This window comes from Sorex fumeus, unplaced genomic scaffold (genome assembly GCF_029834395.1).
Source record: "Sorex fumeus unplaced genomic scaffold, SorFum_2.1 ptg000012l, whole genome shotgun sequence".
Lineage (NCBI taxonomy): Eukaryota > Metazoa > Chordata > Mammalia > Eulipotyphla > Soricidae > Sorex > Sorex fumeus.
The window spans coordinates 322,254-343,000 of NW_026606069.1; the positions used below are offsets into that span (position 1 = coordinate 322,254).

Sequence of the window (20,747 nt, forward strand, 5' to 3'; positions counted from 1 at the left end):
TCTCCTGCTTTTTGCTCCTATGAAACTGGCTTCTTCCCTGTCACATTTCTTGCCCTCCTGCAAACCAGAGGAGCTGCAGATAGGGGACTCTGGTTTGGGGGCTTGTCTAGAACAACTGGAGAGCAGAATAGGGACTGACTCTGGCTTGTGGGGGTGAGGGGCGCTTACCAGTTCATGCAAGTCCGGGATGGGTAGCTTACAGAATCTTAGGTCAGGCCTACTAGGGCAGGAGATGAAATGAGCACATCCAGGTTGTCTGGGTCCCCAACCATTGGGAAAGAGAGAAAGCAAACTGGAGCCTGGCACAGGTTGGGGTGGGTGGAGATGGGGGCCACTGGGCCGTGGAGGATCCTAGAGAGAAATCTGATACAGGGCCTTGAGTAGGAAGTCATTCCTATCTGTGTCCGCAGGTTTCTCTAGTTCCCTATCTTGTTCCTTTGTGAGTGCAGGAATGATCAGAATAGGTATCCCCAAGTAAATGAGTTCATCGAAAAGCAAGTAGCTAAGATGTTGGTGGTTACTGGTTTATATGAGAGGAGGGTCACTGTCACTGTCCTACCATTGTTCATCGATTTTCTCGAGCAGGCTCAGTAACGTCTCAATCTTGAGACTTTGCTGTTACTTTGTTTGTCATATTGAATACGTCACGGGTAGCTTGCCAGGCTTTGCGGTGCCAGTGAGATATTATTGGTAGCCTGCCAGGTTCTCGGGGAGGGGCAGAGGAATCAAACTTGGCTCAGCCAGGCCAGCTGCACACAAGGAAAATGCCCTACCGCTGTGCTATCGCTCCAGCCTTTGAGAAGGGGGTAGCACAACTCAAGATTTTCTATCCCTAAGCAGGTAGGGTGTTTGCCTTGCATGAGGCCGACCTGGCCGACCCAAGTTCAATTCCTCCACCCCTGTCGGAGAGCCTGGGAAGCTACCAAGAGTATCTTGTGCTCAAGGCAAAGCCTGGCAAGCTACCCGTGATGTATCCAGTATGGCAAACACAGTAACAAGTGTCAATATTGAGACATTACTGGGCCCGCTGGAGCAAATCGATGGAAAATGGGAGAAGAGTGACGTGAAACTTTTCTCCTCTCCAAAAATCTTGCTAAGTAGTCCAGGAAGGTTTGGCTCAAGGGGAAGAAAAAAATGTGAGCCATATAGAATTTCAGTAGGCAGACAACAAATATGAACCAGGAACTTATAAATCTTCTAAACTTTATTTATAAACCTTATAAACAGTCTTTCTAAAAATAATCACTCAAACACACTCAAACACAAATAATTTTCATAGTAGTTCACCATTCCTTTGTGGTCAAACATATTGAAATTGATTTTGAAGAGGGTCCAATAGCAAAATATGGCATCAGTTTCCCTGTGAATTTATCAGTGATTTTACACAAATATAATCTGTTATTCAAACGATAAATGGAAAGTTCTCCCAGTTCATAGTCTAGAAATACACCAAATTGCATACCTGGGTCTGCTTGTTTAATGTCCATGTCCTGTTCAGTGTTCTTTGCAGTCTGTAAAAATGCCCAATAGCCATTTTCAGGGGTTGGTAGTATCCCCGAATTTCCGCAGAATGATTTTTTACAAACACCTATGGACCATTCACCAACCCCTGTGACTTCTACTTGCCAAAAATGCCTGCCCCCATCAAAGCCCTCACAGCTGAGCACAGCTGGGTAAGGAGTAAATGTCTGGGAGTTGTCAAGAAATTGCGGTAGACTTGTTGTAGATATACTTTTCCTGTCTTTGGAGATAATCAGACTTGGATGTGCAGTTTCAGGATCAAGTGTCAAATCTACCTGGAACGTGCTGATCATTGTGTGCAGACCAAAATAATGTGGAGGGACGGCTAAACTCTCTGTCTTGAGTTTATACAAAAAGACTGCTGGGAGGGTTAAGTCTTTGTGCCGACTTTGAATACTTTTGATGCTGGATAGCAACTCTAGGTTGGGCAGCAAATACTTTTTTCTTGCGTCACTTAGAAGATTTTTATGTGTGTCCATGTGACTTGAAATATAGCTTTTGTTTTCGGTGAGTTTATCCTTCTCTTTGTTCTCTTCCTTAATTAATCTGGCATCACTTGCAAAATGTTCCCTTCTCAAGAAAAATATGAATTCTTTAAATTCAGAATCTAATTCTGTCTTCTGGTGTTCCACCTTCCGACTCTCTTCAAGAAATTTTGAAATTTGTTTCTTACAATCTGTTTCAGTGGTTTCAATCTTCCTCTTCAGGAGCTCCATGTAGCTTCTGAGCTTCTTTCTTTGACTCACTGCAGCTCTCTCAGCAGGGATGAGGTAGTGATCCTGGTGGTCATGGGCGGTCCTGCACTGGGGACACAAGAGCTCAGAATCCTCCTCACAGAACATGTCCAAGACCTCCTGGTGCTTCTCACATAGTTTCTGTTCCTGCCATTTCCTTTTATTCTCTCTGATGGGGAGCTGATTAACGATGTCAGTGATGTGACACAATTGGTTGTTTCTCTTCAAGTTCCTGTCAGGGCAGTGGTGGAGGCAGACAGGACAGGGGAAGATGTCCTGTAGGTCAACCCAGCGCTGTTGAATGCAGGAGACACAGAAGTTGTGGCCACAGGCTAGAGTCACTGGGTCTCTCAGGTTATCTAGACAGAGAGGGCAGCTGGCTTCTGATTGGAGTTCGGCCAGGGAAGCGGAAAAAGCCATTCTTGGAAGAAGGATGTCTGGAGATAAGTCTTTTAAAATATAAGTATTCTGAAGATAGATCTTTTAGAATGATTTTTTTCTTTTCTTTTTGACTTTTTCTTTTTGTTTGTTTTGGGCAAACCTGGCAATGCTCAGGGGTTACTTTTGGCTCTGCACTCAGAAATTACTCCTGGCAGAGCTGGGGGACCACATGGGATGCTGGGGGTCGGCTGTATGCAAGGCAAATGCTCTATCCGCTGTACTATCACTCTGGCCCTGGAATATAAGTCTTCTGAAGATAAGTCTCCCAGAATATAGTTCAATCCTCCAGTAACCGAGCTGTAAGAAGAAAATATATGCTCATTACTCACTTTCCTTAAGTAAACTGAACACTTTTTCCAATTTTCTTGCAAGCTCTAACAAATACTCATTTAATTCATTTTTCTCATACAAATGCACTTATTCTGACAGAAAAAGTAATATAAGACAATGTAGCGTTGAGCATCTAATTGCTACAAGACTTCCTTTTAATAATAACAATAATAATAATAATAATAACCTGGAGCGATAGCACAGCGGGTAGGGTGTCTGCCTTGCACGCAGCCAACATGGCCGACCCGAGTTCGATTTCTCTGCCCCTCTCGGATAGCCCGGCAAGCTACCGAGAGTATTCAATATGCGAGACACAGTAACAACAAAGTCTCCAATGGAGACGTTACTGGGCCTGCTCGAGCAAATCGATGATCAACGGGAGGGCCTTTACCTTTTACCTTTAATAACCTTTATATAGGACCCACAAGAAACTGGAGTTAGCTCAGAAGTGTTCATAGAATGCTTTTAAAAAGCATCTTTGAGTGTCTGGAGCAATAGCACAGCGGGTAGGGTGTTTGCCTTGCACATAGCCGACGCGGGTTCAATTCCGAGCATCCCATATGGTCCCCCGAGCACCGCCAAGAGCAAGTCCTGAGTACATGAGCCAGGAGTAACCCCTGTGCATTGCCTGGTGTGACCCAAAAAGCAAAAAATTAAAAATTAAAAAAATATAAAAAGCATCTTGGATCTTAGAGATTGGTGAATGTAGGCAGATTCTGGGGAGAATGCAGTCAGTGATGTGTAAGAGAGAGATCTAGCCCTGACTGTCACCCTATGGTCCTAACCAAAATGAATTCCTCTCCATTTGAAGTTTGATATGGGGTCTAAGAAGCAGGAACCATGAGTGGAAAGAACGTAGAGTGAAAACAATAATAGGAGGTTAGGGATATTTGGAGTAATCCCTGAAGTAACATTGTAGACTCAGAAATTTTGATAACTCAGGTATTTGAAATGTAGGGAAGAAAAAGATAAGAAATCTCAGATATTTGAAATGTAGGGGAAAAGACAGAAAAGAGTAAGATAAAATTTGATTTGGTTAGAAGAGGGGCAACACAATAATGGTGAGCTCTAATATATTACTAGACAGCATTTTAGGCAGATGAAACAATACTATTATGATAACCACAACAAATCCTCCAATACAAATGTAACTCCAGCTTTCTATTTCTCAGCCTTTTCAAGCAAAACTCAGACCACACATTAGTTCATGCGTAAATTCTAATTTTTTTGATAATTAATGGATAGAACCCGTTTTAATGTCAATAAATCATAATAAAGTAAAAGTAAAAGTAAAGGCCCTCCCGTTGAACATCGATTTGCTCGAGCGGGCCCAGTAACGTCTCCATTGGAGACTTTGTTGTTACTGTGTCTGGCATATCAAATACTCTCGGTAGCTTGCCAGGCTCTCCGAGAGGGGCGGAGGAATCGAACTCGGGTCGGCCATGTTGGCTGCATGCAAGGCAAACGCCCTACCCGCTGTGCTATCGCTCCAGACACTCAAAGATGCTTTTTAAAAGCATTCTATGAACACTTCTGAGCTAACTCCAATTTCTTGTGGGTCCTATGGAAAGGTTATTATTATTATTGTTATTATTGTTCCACTTCCAATCCCTTTTTGGTTCCTGACCTGTGACAACTTAACATTACTTTCAGTCTCTTCTGACCAGATTAGCACCCCCACCCGTACCACCCAACCTTATTGTACAAGACCCATCTGTGAATCCATACAGACCATCTCCCATAACTATAATCCCTTGATCAATCCACTTCCAAGGTGATCATGTCGTCCTGCTTACCTTGAACAGTTCAAGGATATTTGCTCTGCGTTTCTTCAGGGCTGGTCTCTGACAGATCTCTTCGAAGACAATAGGACACCAGGCTGATAGCAGTTTGTGCTCTTCTGTTGTGAGCAGGGCATTTATAGGCAACTAGGTGGGTCTAGGACATTGTTGACACTCTTTAAGGTGTGGCGGATCCTCCCCCAGGAAGGAGGACAGAACCAACAGGAGCTAAAAGGATATTCTGAGTTTCTGATTAGTGGTGAGGCACAGAAGAATCTCTCAGGATTGAACCAGTACCAGATGTCGTTGTGCTGTGCTAAAATGCATGTTTTCATTTGCACTGAATTCCATTGCTAAGGAAGAAAGTGAAATCTGAAAGTCTATGTCAGGATGTTCATTTTGCCCCCATTGAATTATTCATTGGACACAGCTTTTATCTCTCTTCATAATCAGCAGTTTCCTGTTGCCTAGAGGTCTTTGAAAAATTGTTTTCCATCTAATAGGTGAAAGATATTAGTTGATTTAAAAATAATCTCACCAAGGGCTGAGGAAATAGTACAATGGGTAGAGAGCTTACCTTGCACACTGCCACCCAGGTTTTGATCCTGGCATCCCGTATGGTTGCCAAGCACTACCAGGAGTAATTCATGAGTGCAGAGACAGGATTAAACTCTGAACATCGCTGGGTGTGGCCCCAAAACCAGAATAAATAGATTAATAAATTAAAGAACTTCAGCTGCTATACTAAAAATCCTGATTTTCTAGTCTCTACATCTTTGATAGCCATTTTGCTGAAGAGCAAATTTAGAAATCTCTGGAAGACTTTTTGAGTTCTCTCTTTTATAAAGTTTCAGAAATGAATCCAACGGCAAGACCAGGAATCAGTTTGAATTTTTGGGAGGCCACACCCAGCAAAGCTCAGGCGTTACTACTGGCTCTTGGGCTCAGGAATCACTTCTGGAGAAGCCTTGGGATCCATGTTCAAGACAAGTGTGTTGGAACACTGTACTGTATCTCCAGCCCCTCAGTTTTCATTTCTATGTCAGCAAGAGTCCCTTGGCCCTTTTTTGCCTAAAATTTCTCTCTGCTTCCGCCTATTCAGCTTCCGCATGGTGGCTCCATTGTTTCATAAAAAAATATATATATATATATATATGCTATGTCAGTTTCTGCACACAGTAACATAGGAGAGAATTAAAATTTATACTTTGAATATTTGGATGGAGCAATAGCATAGCGGGTAGCACGTTTGCCTTGCATGCAGCCAACATCACTGACCTGAGTTCGATTCCTCTCTCCCTCTCAGAGAGCCTAGCAAGCTCCCGAGAGTATCTCGCCCGCACAGCAGAGCCTGGCAAGCTGCCCGCGCACAGTAACAACAAAGTCTCCAATGGAGACGTTGGGCCTGCTCAAGCAAATCGAGGAACAACTGGAGGGCCTTTACCTTTACCTTTACCTATATACAGTAACAAGTCTCACAATGGAGACGTTGCTGGGCCCACTCGAGCAAATCGATGAACAATGGGAGAACAGTGACAGTGATATTGTACTCAGGATGATGTTAGTATAAACATGAACGTTAAAGGTGCCTATAGTGTGGGCTCAGAAGGAGATGAGGAATACACTATTTGAAACTAATTTGGTCCCCTGAGTGATCCTTGCTTAGGCATGAAGTTGGAAGTCAGCCCTAACCTGCTTGTGAATAAACAAACCAAAACAAAACAAAACAAAAAAAAACAGAAAACATAATGGAAAGAAAAAAAATGTTTTCTAACTAGACTCATTATGTGCATGTATATGCAATATGAATAAAATAATATTAGATATAAAACCCTCAAAACATACAAAATAGGCAATCACAGTTCCACCACACAGAATTAAAGATAGGGTGTACTGTCTATTCAGATTTTTTGTCTATGTGGAAATGTCAGCCACTAGTTAAATATCATACTTACATATTCTTCCAAAAAATTGGAAATATTTTATCATTCTTCCTTTCATAAAAGTAATGTTTTTGGTATCATTAAAATTAGTCAACATTGATTCTGTAACATCAAAATTGATGAAAGTCAAATCTTCCAACCTCACAGATAATGTATTATATAATAACAATTGTGAACTTTTGCAATGCTTTCAGAATACTTTACTGTTGCACAGAAGACCTGAATTATCTTTTACATTTAAAAAATTTTTTGTTTTATTTACAACAAATAAAGTTAAAGGCCCTCCTGTTGATTGTCGATTTGCTCGAGCGGGCCCAGTAACGTCTCCATTGGAGACTTTGTTGTTACTGTGTTTGGCATATCAAATACTCTCGGTAGCTTGCCGGTCTCTCCGAGAGGGGCGGAGGAATCGAACTCGGGTCGGCCATGTTGGTAGCACAGCGGGTAGGGCGTTCGCCTTACAAGCGGCCAACATGGCCGACCCGAGTTCGATTCCTCCGCCCCTCTCGGAGAGCCCGGCAAGCTACCGAGAGTATTCGATATGCCAGACACAGTAACAACAAAGTCTCCAATGGAGACGTTACTGGGCCTGCTCGAGCAAATCGACGATCAACGGGAGGGCCTATACCTTTACCTTTTACTGTGATTTAAAAAAGTCATTCTTAGTTGAGTTTCAGGAATACAGTGTTCCAACAACCAATCCCATCACCAATGTCAACTTTCCTCAATCAATATTCACAGCTTTCCTCCAGTTGCTATAAAGCTAAGAAAAAATGGTTATCAATATCTATGCTAAATGATTATATCCAGCACTGATAAGTATATATTTATTAATACTTAGATTCAAGAACTGTAACAGTAGTTTCCTTTCAAATCTATGTAACAGGGGCTGGAGAGGTGGTAAGGTGCTTGCCTTCCATGTCGCTGACCCAGGTTTGATCCTGTCATTCACTATGGTTTCCTGCCTGAGCCTGCAAGGAATAATCCCTGAGTGCAGATCCAGGACTAAGCTACATAGTAAGGAATTTGTTTTAATACAGCCAATTAGGGCTGGAGTGATAGCACAGCGGGTAGGGTGTTCGCCTTGCATGCAGCCAACATGGTCAACCCGAGTTTGATTCCTCCGCCTCTCTCGGAGAGCCTGGCAAGCTACTGAGAGTATCTGGCCCGCACGGCAAGCCGGGCAAGCTACCTGTGACGTATTCGATATGCCAAAAACAGTAACAGCAAGTCTCACGACTTGTTGTGAGATGTTACTGGTGCCCGCTCGAGCAAATCTATGAACAACAGGAGGACAGTGCTGTAGTACTACAGCCTAATGGGGTTTGATCCCCAGCATCACAAAGGGTCCAGAAGTCACGCTTGAGTATAAGCCAGAAGTAAGCCCTGAGCACAGCTGCATCTGGATTTAAAAATAAATAAGTTAAAAATAAAACACTTACCACCACCAGTGGGCTGGAGCGATAGCACAGCGGTAGGGCATTTGCCTTATGCGCAGCTGGCCTGACTGACCCCGGTTCGATTCCTCTGCCCCTTTCGGAGAGCCTGGCAAGCTACTAAAAGTATCTCGCTCTCACAGCAAAGCCTGGAAAGCTATCCATAACTTATTCAATATGCCAAAGACAGTAACAACAAAGTCTCAAAATGGAGACGTTACTGGGCCCGCTCGAGAAAATTGATGAACAACGGGATGACAGTGACAGTGACGCCACCAGTAATGACCCCAACACTACATTCCAAATATTCTTTCTAGTCACCTTAGATCCTAAGTCTTCACATAGTCCAGACATGTATGGTACCACTGTATTACTTCCGAGGCCCACATTTATGTGCTTTTCTACTTCCTGCTTAGAAACCTGGTCTTAAACTCTAGATCTATAATGGTCACTTGACATTTTCACCCAAAGAGTCAAAGGAAGAGCAGCAAGTTTACATGCTCCCCAGAACCCAGTTCATTGATACTTGTAGCACTGTAGTACTGTCCTCCAATTGTTCATTGAATTGCTCAAGCAATTCCCAGTAATGTCTCCATTTTGGGACTTTTTGTTACTGTTCTTGGCATACAGAATACGCCACGGGGGAGCTTGCCAGCCACTGCCATGTGGGTGGGATACTCTTGGTAGCTTGCCTGGCTCTCCGAGAGCAGCGTAGGGCTCAAAACCGGGTCAGCTGCGTGCAAGGCAAATGCCCTACCTGCTGTGCTATCGATCCGGCCCGAAATTCTATGCTAGACTGTATAAATCCTAATTTGTGGACAGTCACAAATTTGTCATTCTCTCTATGATTCAAGAAAATCAGCTGAAAGGAAAAGGGAGAATTTGAACTGTGGACACTAGCTATTTAGGGATTTATTACACACTTAACCTATCTTTGTGGAACCGGTGCTCTTTTTATGCTTTAGAGTTACATACTGAGGTACTCAGAAATGTGACTGACGTTAGAAGAGGGAGAAGACTGTGTTTGAGATGGAAACATTTGTAACCATTTACATGAGGGTCATTCTACTTTTGTGTATATTTTAACTTTACCTTAAACCAGAAATTTTGTTGCTGTTTTTGAATCACAGCTGGCTATGCTCAGGGCTTATTGCAGGCTCTGCGCTGTGGGATCAATACACATGGCAGGATTGGGGAACCATACAGGGTGTCAGGGATCAACCCACGCAAGCCAAGCACCAAACCAAACTTCATGCAAGCCAAGCACGAAGCTCTACGGTATACCCCCCATCCCCCACTCCTCCAATTTCTAATTTAGGAGCACATAAAACCCAATTTATCCACCTAATGCTGGCAACTTGGATTAGGTTTCTGAATTAAGATGATTATTTGTTTCGGGTTTTTTTTTTGGGGGGAAGGGAAGCATACTTGCACGCAAAGCTTGTGCTTTAGCCCATTATTACATTTTTCTCTCCAGTCCCAGAATAAGCCAATTATTTTTTTTTAAACTTCAAATAGTTTTTTATTTTTCACCATATAGGTAATAGAGACCTTAAAACACTGTAAGATTCACAAACTTTAAAAGTAAAAAACCCAATAAGTGTTAAATTGGTATGAATGTTTTAAAATGAACACTAATTGCTTATTTTAAATTTTTGAGTAAATTTATAATCTTTAATAATGTAACCATAATGTATCTTTTGGTTTCCTAATATTATTTAATTAAAAATCCAGAGAGAAAGAAAATAATTGGCCTACTTCTGAGGGATATTTTCCCTATATACTAGTTAAAAAAATAATTTGGTATTGTATATAAGAATTTATATTTCTTATTCTGGTTTTATAGTAGCTTTAATACATAGAGGTTAGAAAATAGGCTAGGTGAAATATAGTCTTCAAATACTTCATACACATGCATTTTGTCCATAGGTGATAACGTCCTATTTCAATTTTTTCATTGGGATCATTTTATTACGTTATCTCATGACATTTTCTTTTTTTTTTAATTTTTATTAGTGAAACACCATGTGGTACAGCTGTAGACTTACAAAGTTTTGTGCTTAGATTTCAATTATACGATGGTCAAATACCCATTCCTCCACCAGTGCCTATTTTCCACCACCACGGGTCCCAGTATCCCTCCCACCCCCCCATCCCCCCATCCCACCCTTCCTCTGTGGCAGGGTATTCCCTTTTGTTCTCTCTCTCCTTCTGGGTGCTGTGGTTTGCAAAAGAGGCATTGAGTGGCAATCATGTCGGGTCTATAGTCTGCTTTCAGCATGCATCTCCCATCCTGGGAGGATCCTCTCAACACCCTTTATTTGATGCTCCCTTCTCTATCTGAGCTCCCTCTCCCCCTAGCATGTGTAGCTGGCCTCCAAGCCATGGCGCAAACATCCTAGTACTAATCCTGGCCACTCCTGGGTGTTAGTCTCCTATTTTATTAGAATAAACCAATTCTTAACGGGATTGGGCACTGTGACTCAATGGGAAAGCATATGCTTTGCATGTTTAATCCCCAGCTCCGTTTTTTTTTTTAGAGATCAAAAGAGTAAGCAAGATTTTTATGTCTACTCTACTTCTGAGGTATTATTGTCCTATATATATATATATATATATATATATATATATATATATATATTAGATCTTCCTGTTAAACTGATAATTGAAGAGTCAGGGAAAAACCCTTTCCCCTGTCTTACATCCTAGTAAAGGGAATCAAAACCACTACTTGCTTTCCTTCCTGTCAGTCCTTCACTCTTGTTCAGGAAATCCCCAGCATTTACATACTGCTCCAGGCACTTCTCTAGGGCAGGGGAGTGCCTAGATGGTTAGCTACATCTAACCAGGATCCTTCCACCCCAAGTGCTAGGCTAGCTTCCTGCTATCTATCAGAAGACTTTTCTCTGCCTCCAGCATTTCCTTTCCTTCTCACTGTCCCTTTCCAACCAAAACACTGCTTATAGCCTGAGAGACAGGAGAGGGGTTAAGGCATTTGTCCTGCATGTGGCCAACCGGGGTTGTATCTCTTGCACTATACCACCAGGAATGATCCCTGAGCATGGAGCCAGGAGTAAGCCATGAGCACAACCAGGTGTGCACCCTCCCTGCCGCAAAAAAAAAAAAAAAGTAAGACCACCCCACCTGAAAATTTTGCAGTGAGCTTCTGACTTCTCACATAAAAACACAGGTCTGTCTTCCCTTACTTAAATCCACCTCACCTCTTTTCTACCTGTCTGTACAATTGCAGGGGGGGGGGGCGGGGGGGCGCGGGGGAGAGAAGCTATACTTCTGACTGAAAACTTACTTAGAAATATCTCGAGGGGAAAGAAAGAAAAGTACCTTTCTGTACATGGTAGATGGAATAATAGTGCACCAGTGATGTCTATGTCCCAATTGCAGAACCTATGAATTTGCTCGGTCACGGAGTAAATGGTTATGAAGATTGCAGAAAGAGGGCTAGAGAGTTCAACCAATAGAGTGAAGTGGCCTGTGGGAGGCCTGGTTTTAATTCCTGGAACTGCATAGTCCCCTAAACCAGCATGAGTGACCCTGAGCACAGAGTCTGCAGCAGCCCCTCACTGATACTTAAGCAAAATAAATCAGAGAGAGAAGGGAATTCCCAGATGGCATCACTCAGCTGTGGCATACAGGAAGGAAAAAACAAAGTTAGATACAGCATCAAGGAACAACAAGTCCTTGGCTTTGGATCGCAAAACTCAGACTACTAAATGGTTGAAGGGGAGAGAAGAGAAAAAATTACATAGGGACAGTTACCTTGGGCATTTTGGGGGTGGTAGGATACAGTGACTTTGTATAATAAATGTTAATACTATTGTAAACAATGGACCTGAACTGTAATAAAGATAAAACAAAGTCAGGCCAAAGAAATAGGACAACAGGTAGGTGCTTGCCTTTTACTCAATTGACCTAGGTTCAATTCCCAGCACTCTCTATGGTCTCCTGAGCCCTGCCAGGAATGACCTCTGAGCACAGAGTCAGGACCTGAGCACATAAGGTAGGCCCTCCAAACAACGAAACACAAAAAATATAAACATGCAAATGAGTCAGAAAATAATAAAAAGTCTGACTTCTTCCAGGCTGTGGGATGAATGACAGACAATATCTTGACAGGGAGGATACAGAGGTTTTTCTACTAGAACCACAGAAGCAAGGAAAGTCTCTTAGCCTTGACTTCAGAACTTGGTTGTTCTCGGAATGATCATGTGCTGTTCTGTGCTGCTGTGTTCAGGTTTTGTTAGTGTTTGCATTTTTTTAGGTTGTACTATTAGTAAAAGGAGGTCCAGAACAGCAAAAGGAAATGTCATCTTGAGTCTGCAGTTTGCTGCGTCGTGGGAAGGCTTCCTTCTAGAAGATGAAAACTGAGGGCACCATCCATGTTGGACTGACTTGGAAGATGCAGCCCAACATCGCAAGGCAGTTTTTTGAAAACAAGATGTACTAAATTGCTTTGTCTTTAAAATAAAGGGAACTTCATGCTGAGGGACTATTGTGGGCAGACTATTAAGAACTTTCTATAATAAAATGCATTTTAAAATTTCCAAAATATACAATTATATACATATACAATTGTATATATAAATATACAATTTTCAAAATATGTAGCATTAAAAAACAAAAGCAACGTAATTCTTTTTGACATCTAATGAACCTGGAAACCACCTCTACACAAGCTTAATTTATGAAGTAAGTTCAATGTTAGAAAACAGAATCACTTTAGGTAGGGTTTCAGATATTAAAAAGACCTGTTTTCTTGTTCTAAAGGAAAAGAGGATGTAAAACATAATCAGAAATCTGTTTTGCCATTACAGTGGAAGTCTGACAGAAGCGAATGTTGGTGGGGTTGTGGTCAGAAAATACCCTTCATTCACTGTTGGTGGGAATGTGACCTGTTTTAGTCTTTATGGAAAAAAATGGAGGTCGATGCAATAAATAAGAGTAGAACTACCAGCAATGCCACTTTTTGGCATCTATCCCCAAAACACAGAAACCTTACTCTGAGCGGATATATGCCCACCTATGTTCATTGCCTCACTTAATGCAATAGCCAAGATATTGAAACAACACAGATGTTCAACTACAGATGACTGGATTAAGAAATTGTGGTATATTTACACAATGGAATACTACATAGCTCAAAGAAAGAACAAAATCATACAATTTGCAACAACATGGATAGAAATAGAGGATTTCATCCTGAGTGAAGTCAATCAGAGGGAAAAAGAATTGATACAGATAGATCTCAGGTGTGGGGCTTAAAGATATACAGAAAAGTGGTAAAAAAGGGCCTAAGGCAACACAACTAAAAAATTAATCCACAAAGTTCAGTGTTGGTGGGGGTTTGAAATGGAAGGGTGCTGGGGTTCTTTGGAGGAGGGGGTGGGTACACTGTATCGGAATTATGTGCATGAGAAACCATCTTTAACATATTGTAATTTACAATCAATTTAAAAAAGTTAAAAAAGAAATTCTCTTGGGAAATCATCACTTTAAAGAATTAACTGATCACCCCAGGCACACAGCCTGCAACCCACCCTTTCTAAAACTGTGCTCCCTGTTCCCTTTTCTTTTTGGTTTTTGGACCACACCCAGCTGTGCTCAGTAATTCCCTGGCAGTGTTGAGGGACCCTATGTGTAAATAGAGATTGAACCTCTGATGACGGTGTTCGAAACAAGAAATTTTATCTGATACACTATTTTTTTATTGACCCTCCTCAACCCTACACACACTTTTCTTTCTTTTTTTTTTTAATTAGTGAAACACCATGAGGTACAGCTGTAGACTTACAAACTTTCCTGCTTGGGTTTCAGTTATACAATGATCAGTACCCATCCTTCCACCAGTGCCCATTCTCCACCACCAATGATCCCAGTAGCCCACCCCCCTCCCCCCAACCCCACCCTGCCTCTGTGGTAGGGCATTCCCTTTTGCTCACTTTCCTCAAGGGTGTTGTAGTTTGCAATAGAGGTATTGAGCAGTCATTGTGTTCACGCTATAGTCTGCTTTCAGCATGCATCACTTCAATACAATTTTCTTTTGAGGATCTGAAAAGACAGCTCAAAGCGTTGAGCACATGCTTTGCATGCAGGAGGTCAAGGTTCAACCACAGGTACCCCATGCTTCCTCAAACACTGAGCACAAAGCTAGAAGTGACACTCTTTTGAGCACCAGTTGGTGTGGTCCAAATTCCCAAATAAATAAATAAATAAAAATCTCTTGTTGTAACCTTTCAGGCAAAAGAGCTATTTTGAGAACATTGTTGCCCATAAAGTTTGGTGTGAATGAGATGTCCAGTAATCCTGGATTTTCCAGGCCCACCAAAAATTGAATACAAGAAAGAAAAGTTGCCAAGAAGTAACAGTTTATTGAGAGTAGAGACAGGAAGGATGCTTGAATGGGAGGGCCATCAGAGAGAGCACAATGGGAAGGTTGGTGACTCAGTTTCATAGATTCTCTTCCTAGTAGTCCTAGCTTGGACCACTACTTTATGGTAGATGGTAGTTGCCCGACTGAATTAGGGTATCTTCAGATTTCCAGATTGAATTTTGAGAAAAATGTCAGATATTTCACTAATCTGTTATGTGGCCATGGCCATATTTTACTTTGGAAGTCACGTCTTTAATAGTTGAGTGTACGCTCACTTACACTCGTGTTCAACCGCTCATCCTAGATCTCTTAATGGCAATAAAGGTCTATTTCCTGATGTATCCTGTCATCCATGCAAAACTCAAGCTTATCATATCCTTTTTTTTTCTTTTTGGGTCACACCCAGCGATGCACAGGGGCTACTCCTGGCTTGCACTCAGGAATTAGCCATGGTGGTGCTCAGGGGACCATATGGGATGCTGGGAATCCAATCTGGGTCGGCCGCGTGCAAGTCAAATGCCCTAACCTTTATGCTACTGCTCCAGCCACAAAGGTTATCATATCTTGTTCATTGGCTTTTATCCCTATTAAAAACTCCTGGGTCAGGAGGTGGCTCAAAGGGCTGCAGAGATGCTTTCATGTGGGATACTATTTGGTTCTATCCTAGCAAGTGGAGGGTAAAAAAGCACAGAGGGGTGTGACCCCCAAACAAAACAGAACAAGTCTAAACCGAAATTCTCAAGGTTGCAAGTTCTTGGGGCAGCAAGATTATTGCCTATTGTTCAGTCTCGATAAAGAGTTTTTCATCTTTTAAACATCCAGACCCTCCCCGTTGAGATGCAAACCAAACCAATAACTTTTAAGTTCGACCTGTGCTGATTTCTTGAGTCTTAAAGATGTTTTAACCTCTGGTTTATTCAACTAAGTAAAATTTTACTGTGACAGTTTCTCAGAAGATTTCAGAGAGCCAGAGCGGGGCAGAATTTACTGGGTGTGGCAGTTCTATCTGTTAAGATGTGAAGAGATCCTTGCTGGAAATGTACCTCTTTCATTCCAAAATGTAATCCTTCAGTGTATGAAATGAGGGTGTGGCAATGTAATTTTGAAAAATTCACCTTCAGGGGATTCAAAGAAAAACAAACAAAAAAAAAATAAACAGAAAAAAAAAAGAGAGAGACAGACAGAGGAAGGAAGGAAGGAAGGAAGGAAGGAAGGAAGGAAGAAAGGAAGGAAGGAAGGGAAAGATCCAACCCAACCTTCAACCTTCCTTTTAATCCCAAATTGCTCACGGGGCTGAAAAATAGGAAGAAACCTAAAAACTGCACCTCAAGAGATTGAATGCAATTAATAACAAAATGATAGCAGAGGGGAAAATGCCTGTAGGTGTGCCAGGATCTCTTCCCTCCCTCACTGGCTGGTAGGGTGGGTCATTGACTCACCCTTTTCCGGAGTTACAGCCAATCGTGGTCCAGACTGTGTCATGGGCTTATAGCTCTAGGGTGGGTCATTGACTCACCCTTTTCCGGAGTTACAGCCAATCGTGGTCCAGACTGTGTCATGGGCTTATAGCTCTCGCATATTTAGTCTCCTGGGATTTTGATTTCAGATCCACCTCTGGACCTGGATCTGAGGTTCCTGCTGCTTCTTGCCGGACAGGGGCTGCACCGACCCTTCTTGCAGGTCCACTGTGGTGAGTGTTCTTGGGTGTGCTGGAGCTAGCTTCACGTTGATCCCGCTGGGTCTGTTGTGTCTGGGGTGGCTCTTGGGAGCATTAGGTCGGGGTGCTGGCTACCTTAATTAAACAAGATTTTGATCTGATCCAGAATGTGGGGAGTTGTTATTGAAACTAAACTCAGGCTTAGTGAGGTCTCTTGAAGAGATGGTAGAGGTGCAAACTGGAACATAATTTTGAGTTGGACAGATCTGAGGGTAGGCGTGTTAAGGATGAAGAGAGAGCCAATGTGAGCCCATGTCTGGAGTAATAGTACAGTGAACTGAGTACTATCAGTGAACAGAGCACACAGTCAACATGGGTTCTATACCCCGAACCTCTTATGGCCTTCCATTTCTGATTATATGGTCAAGAGTAAGCCCTGGACACAGCAGGATGTGTCCCCAAAACAAGACAGTCTGGAGATATTGGTACACATGGGCTTGAAAAGATTAGACTCAATGAGGCAGGGAGGCGGGGCGGGGAGACAGGGGTGGGGAGGCGGGGCGGGAGACAGGGGTGGGGTGTGGGGGTAGGAGATAGGGCATGGGCCTGTGGTGATAGGTAAGAAGGAAGAGTGTGGCACACGAAGTAGCCCCCATGTGGACCTTTGAGATACCCCTCCCCCCAATCTCTCATGTTGGCTATGTCCAGGGTCAGTTTATGCTATTATTAATGCTCACAAAAATCTGAGTGATGGTTTCAGCTTGATAGATGAGCAGTCTGTGGTGGGTCCTTTGGGGTGTAAGTTCTCTACCCCAGGCTCTCTTTCTTTCCTTAATTCTTTGCTGAAATGCTTTTTAATCATTTGCCCGGGTGAAAAAAAATAAGCAAGCTGGAGGCCATTTCCACTTCAGGCATTTGACAATCTATTATGGGTATTGGAAGGTCCCACCAAAATATTGTAATAAGGGCAAAGTCACATCGCAGGCTCCGCGCATTAGATGGACAGTTGTGTGAGGTTAAAAAAGGTCTCGGTGTTTTATGTTTACAGAAAATGTTTAAGTTTACATTTTCTCAAAAATGGTCATTTTCCGAGTTCTGCAAGCCGGCTCTTACATACAGCACTGGAGGGACCAACAGCTAGATATTCTAAGGGCGGGGTGGGTGGACTATGTCTGGAGCTGGACCCAAATGATCTGCACTGGTGGTACTAGGCGAGCTCAGAACTGTCAGACCCACATAGTTAGACCTGGTGTTCGGGGTTCTCCCAGCCCCAGCACAGCTAGGAGTCCTGCACTGTCCATCCCTAGATCCTAGGCAGAGAAAGTGCAGGAGGTGACAGTACAGTGGGCAGAGAGGCTGACCCCAGGGTGGGTATGACCTTCAGAGCACCACCAATTGTTTGGGTTTTCTTTTTTGTTTTTCTAATTTTGCATGGTTTTGGACCACACCTGGAAGTCTTTGGGGCTGACTCCTAGTTCTGTGCTCAGGCATCATTTCTCGTAGGGCTCTGGGGACCCTATGGGATACTGGAGATAGGATCTGGTCAGGTTTGCTGCATACAAGGCAAGCACCCTACTCACTGTATTGTCTCTCTGACTCCACACCACAAATTGTGACCCTCAAACTATAAAAATATGTGAAGTGAATTGCTACAATCATGAATATCTTATGTATTTTTAAAAAGAATTTCCGCTCAACAATCTTAGTGTTTGTATTTGATTCTTATGTGAACATTTTAATACTTCAGTACTTATTGAACGGTATTTTAACATAATGTTTTTCTCACTGTTTAGGAGGATTTAGGAGGATTTAGTCTTGGACTTGAGGCTATTTTCCTGAATAAGAAAGCCATCATTCACATCATCCAGTGCTAAGGCCAGCAGCTCAGCTGACACAGTCCAGTGTTCCATCGACTATATATAGCCTGTGGGAGTATTCTTGACAACAAACGCTCTAAAGGTAACAGGCTAAAGGATAAAACAGATGTGTAGAGGCTGCCATAAACATGTCAAGCCAGTTAAACTGAAAACCGGTCATTTCGCGATATCTATAGGAGGATATTCACTGTTCACTGGGTTTTGTCTTCTAGAGAGCAAAAGGTCATACCACCTTCCCACTTTGGTCTTTATGTCAGTGGAGATGGAGACGGCCCTGGAAGACCTCCAGGCAGGAGCTAGCTGTTTCCTCTGTAACGACTACTTGAAGAACCCAGTGACCATTAACTGTGGCCACAACTTCTGTTTCTCTTGCATCAACAAGTTCTGGGAGGACCTAAAGGATATTTTTCCCTGCCCTATTTGTCGAATGTGCTTTCCAGGAAAGAAGTTCAGGAGGAACACCCAACTGGGTAATTTGACTGAAGCTGCTAAGCTGCTCCAGAAAAGAAGAAGCAAGAGGAGGAAGCAGAAAGAAAAGGTTGTTTGTAAAAAGCATAATCTAGTGTTGGCCTTTTTCTGTCAGCAAGACCTGGAGGTTTTGTGCTCACAGTGCAGCTTCTCCTCCGACCACAAGAAACATCACATCTGGCCTGTCGAGAGGGCTGCTCCCTATTATAAGAAAAGATTGGAGCGGTGCATTGAGTCATGGAAGAAAAAAGTGAGACGACTAGAAAAAGTCAGGATTATACAAACCAGAAGAGCCTTGGAGTTGAAAAAACAGGTAGAACATGCAAGAGACGAAATAGAGTCTGAATGTGAGCGGCTTAAATTCTGTCTTCAAAATGAGCGAGAAACTCTTCTTCAGCAGTTAGAAGAGGAGGAAATGGCTTTTGAGACCAAACTGCGTGAAACCCGAACACAGTGTTCCGAGTATACCTCGACATTAAAACGTCTGTTACAGGGCATAAAGAGCAAATCAGCCCTGGCATTACTGACAGACGTTAACTGGATCTATCATGCCTATCAAAACTTAAAGTCCCCTGAGCCTTTTTCATTCCAGTTAAAGGAATACAGTTACCATTTGCCACCCCAGTATTCTGGTCTAAACAGAATCATCGAGCGATTTGAGGTAGATGTGTTTCTAGATCCAGAAACAGCACATCATGATCTGACTGTCTCAGAAGATAGGAAAACGGTTCGATATGGAAGAACACGGCAAAAGTCAACTCATAGCCCATGGAGATTCTACCTCTTCCCAGCTGTTCTGGGTTCCAAGGGTTATAATGCTGGCAGGCACTACTGGCAGGTGGAAGTGAAGGACAAAGTTGGATGGATCGTGGGTGTCTGTAAAGAGACTTTTCTCGGGAGGAATCAAGCACCGAATCAAGCTTTTTCAGTACAAGATGGATTATGGGGTGTTGGACGATGGGATGTGGATGATTATGTTGCGTTGGGGACTCAAAAAATCGATCTCTTCCCAGTCGTAATGCCTACAAAGATTGGTATTTTTTTAGACTGTGATTTGGGTGAAGTTTCCTTTTACAATTTGAGTGACAAATCTAATCTGTATACCTTTAAAGTTCGTTTTCTGGATGCAGTTTGGCCTTATTTCTATACTGGAACTGACCCCCAACCTCTGAGGATATGTCCAGCAAGAGATTCTGAATAATAAAAATGATTTGTAGGCTTGCCCTTCAAGCCCATGTTCTCCCTTGAACAAGTATCCTGCTTGCTTGCTTGTGTGTCTCTTTCTTTGCTTGCTTCTTCCACTCTGGAGCAGCTTGTGTTCTCTCTCGAACACATTTCCCCTCTCTCTCTCCTCTCACCTCTTTCTAAGCAAGTTTCATTCAATAAAAGCTATCTTGCTTAAAAAAGAAACTATTGTAAGACTTGTAATTTGTAACTTTTTTTCAGTAGTGGACAGTGCGTATGCTCTAGAGGCCATGAATTTTAATTTTTATCAAGTTTACCTCAATTTTCAGTAATACACTGGTGTCTTCCTCAGTCTCAAGTTGGTAAATGCATATACACATTCTGTTTGAGTGTGTGTGTGAGTGTGTGTGTGTGTGTGTGTGTGTACGTGTGTGATATCTACTGTTATCTACTGATACCTAGCACAGTGGGTAGGGCGTTTGTCTTGCACACAGCCAACATGGCCGACCCGAGTTCGATTCCTCTGCCTCTCTTGGAGAGCCCGGCAAGCTACTGAGAGTATTCGATATGCCAGACACAGTAACAACAAAGTCTCCAATGGAGACGTTACTGGGCCCGCTCGAGCAAATCGATGATCAATGGGAGGGCCTTTACTTTACTTTTACTTAACCTTTCCTCTGTTCCTTTTACATTTGGGAACCATACCTGGCAGTGCTCAGGGCTTCCTTCATGCTCTGTGCTCAGGTATCACTGCTGGTGGGGGTTGGGAGATTGGATGCTGGGATAGAGACCAGGCCTAATTCTCCCAAAGGCATAAAGACAGATTAGGGGGCCAGAGCAGGTAGGACTCCTGTGTTGCATATGGACAACTCAGGTTTGATCCTTGGCACTCCATACGGTTCCCTGAGTCCTGCCAGGAGTGACTCCTGAGCACAACCAGATGTACCTCCCCCCAGGGCAAAGAGGTCCTATAAGCCGATAGAACA

The 20,747-nt window shown here is 42.8% G+C and overlaps 2 protein-coding genes across 2 annotated transcripts; one reads left to right on the forward strand and one right to left on the reverse strand.

Moving 5' to 3' along the window:
* Positions 1 to 1,283: 1,283 nt before the first annotated feature.
* On the reverse strand, positions 1,284 to 2,675 carry LOC130020435 (tripartite motif-containing protein 75-like). Its single transcript, XM_056111047.1, has one exon. It carries the CDS (start codon positions 2,673 to 2,675, stop codon positions 1,284 to 1,286), a length of 1,392 nt encoding a protein of 463 aa, XP_055967022.1.
* Positions 2,676 to 18,358: 15,683 nt separating this feature from the next.
* Positions 18,359 to 19,777, forward strand: LOC130020436 (tripartite motif-containing protein 60-like). The gene has a single exon (XM_056111049.1). It carries the CDS (start codon positions 18,359 to 18,361, stop codon positions 19,775 to 19,777), a length of 1,419 nt encoding a protein of 472 aa, XP_055967024.1.
* Positions 19,778 to 20,747: the final 970 nt, after the last annotated feature.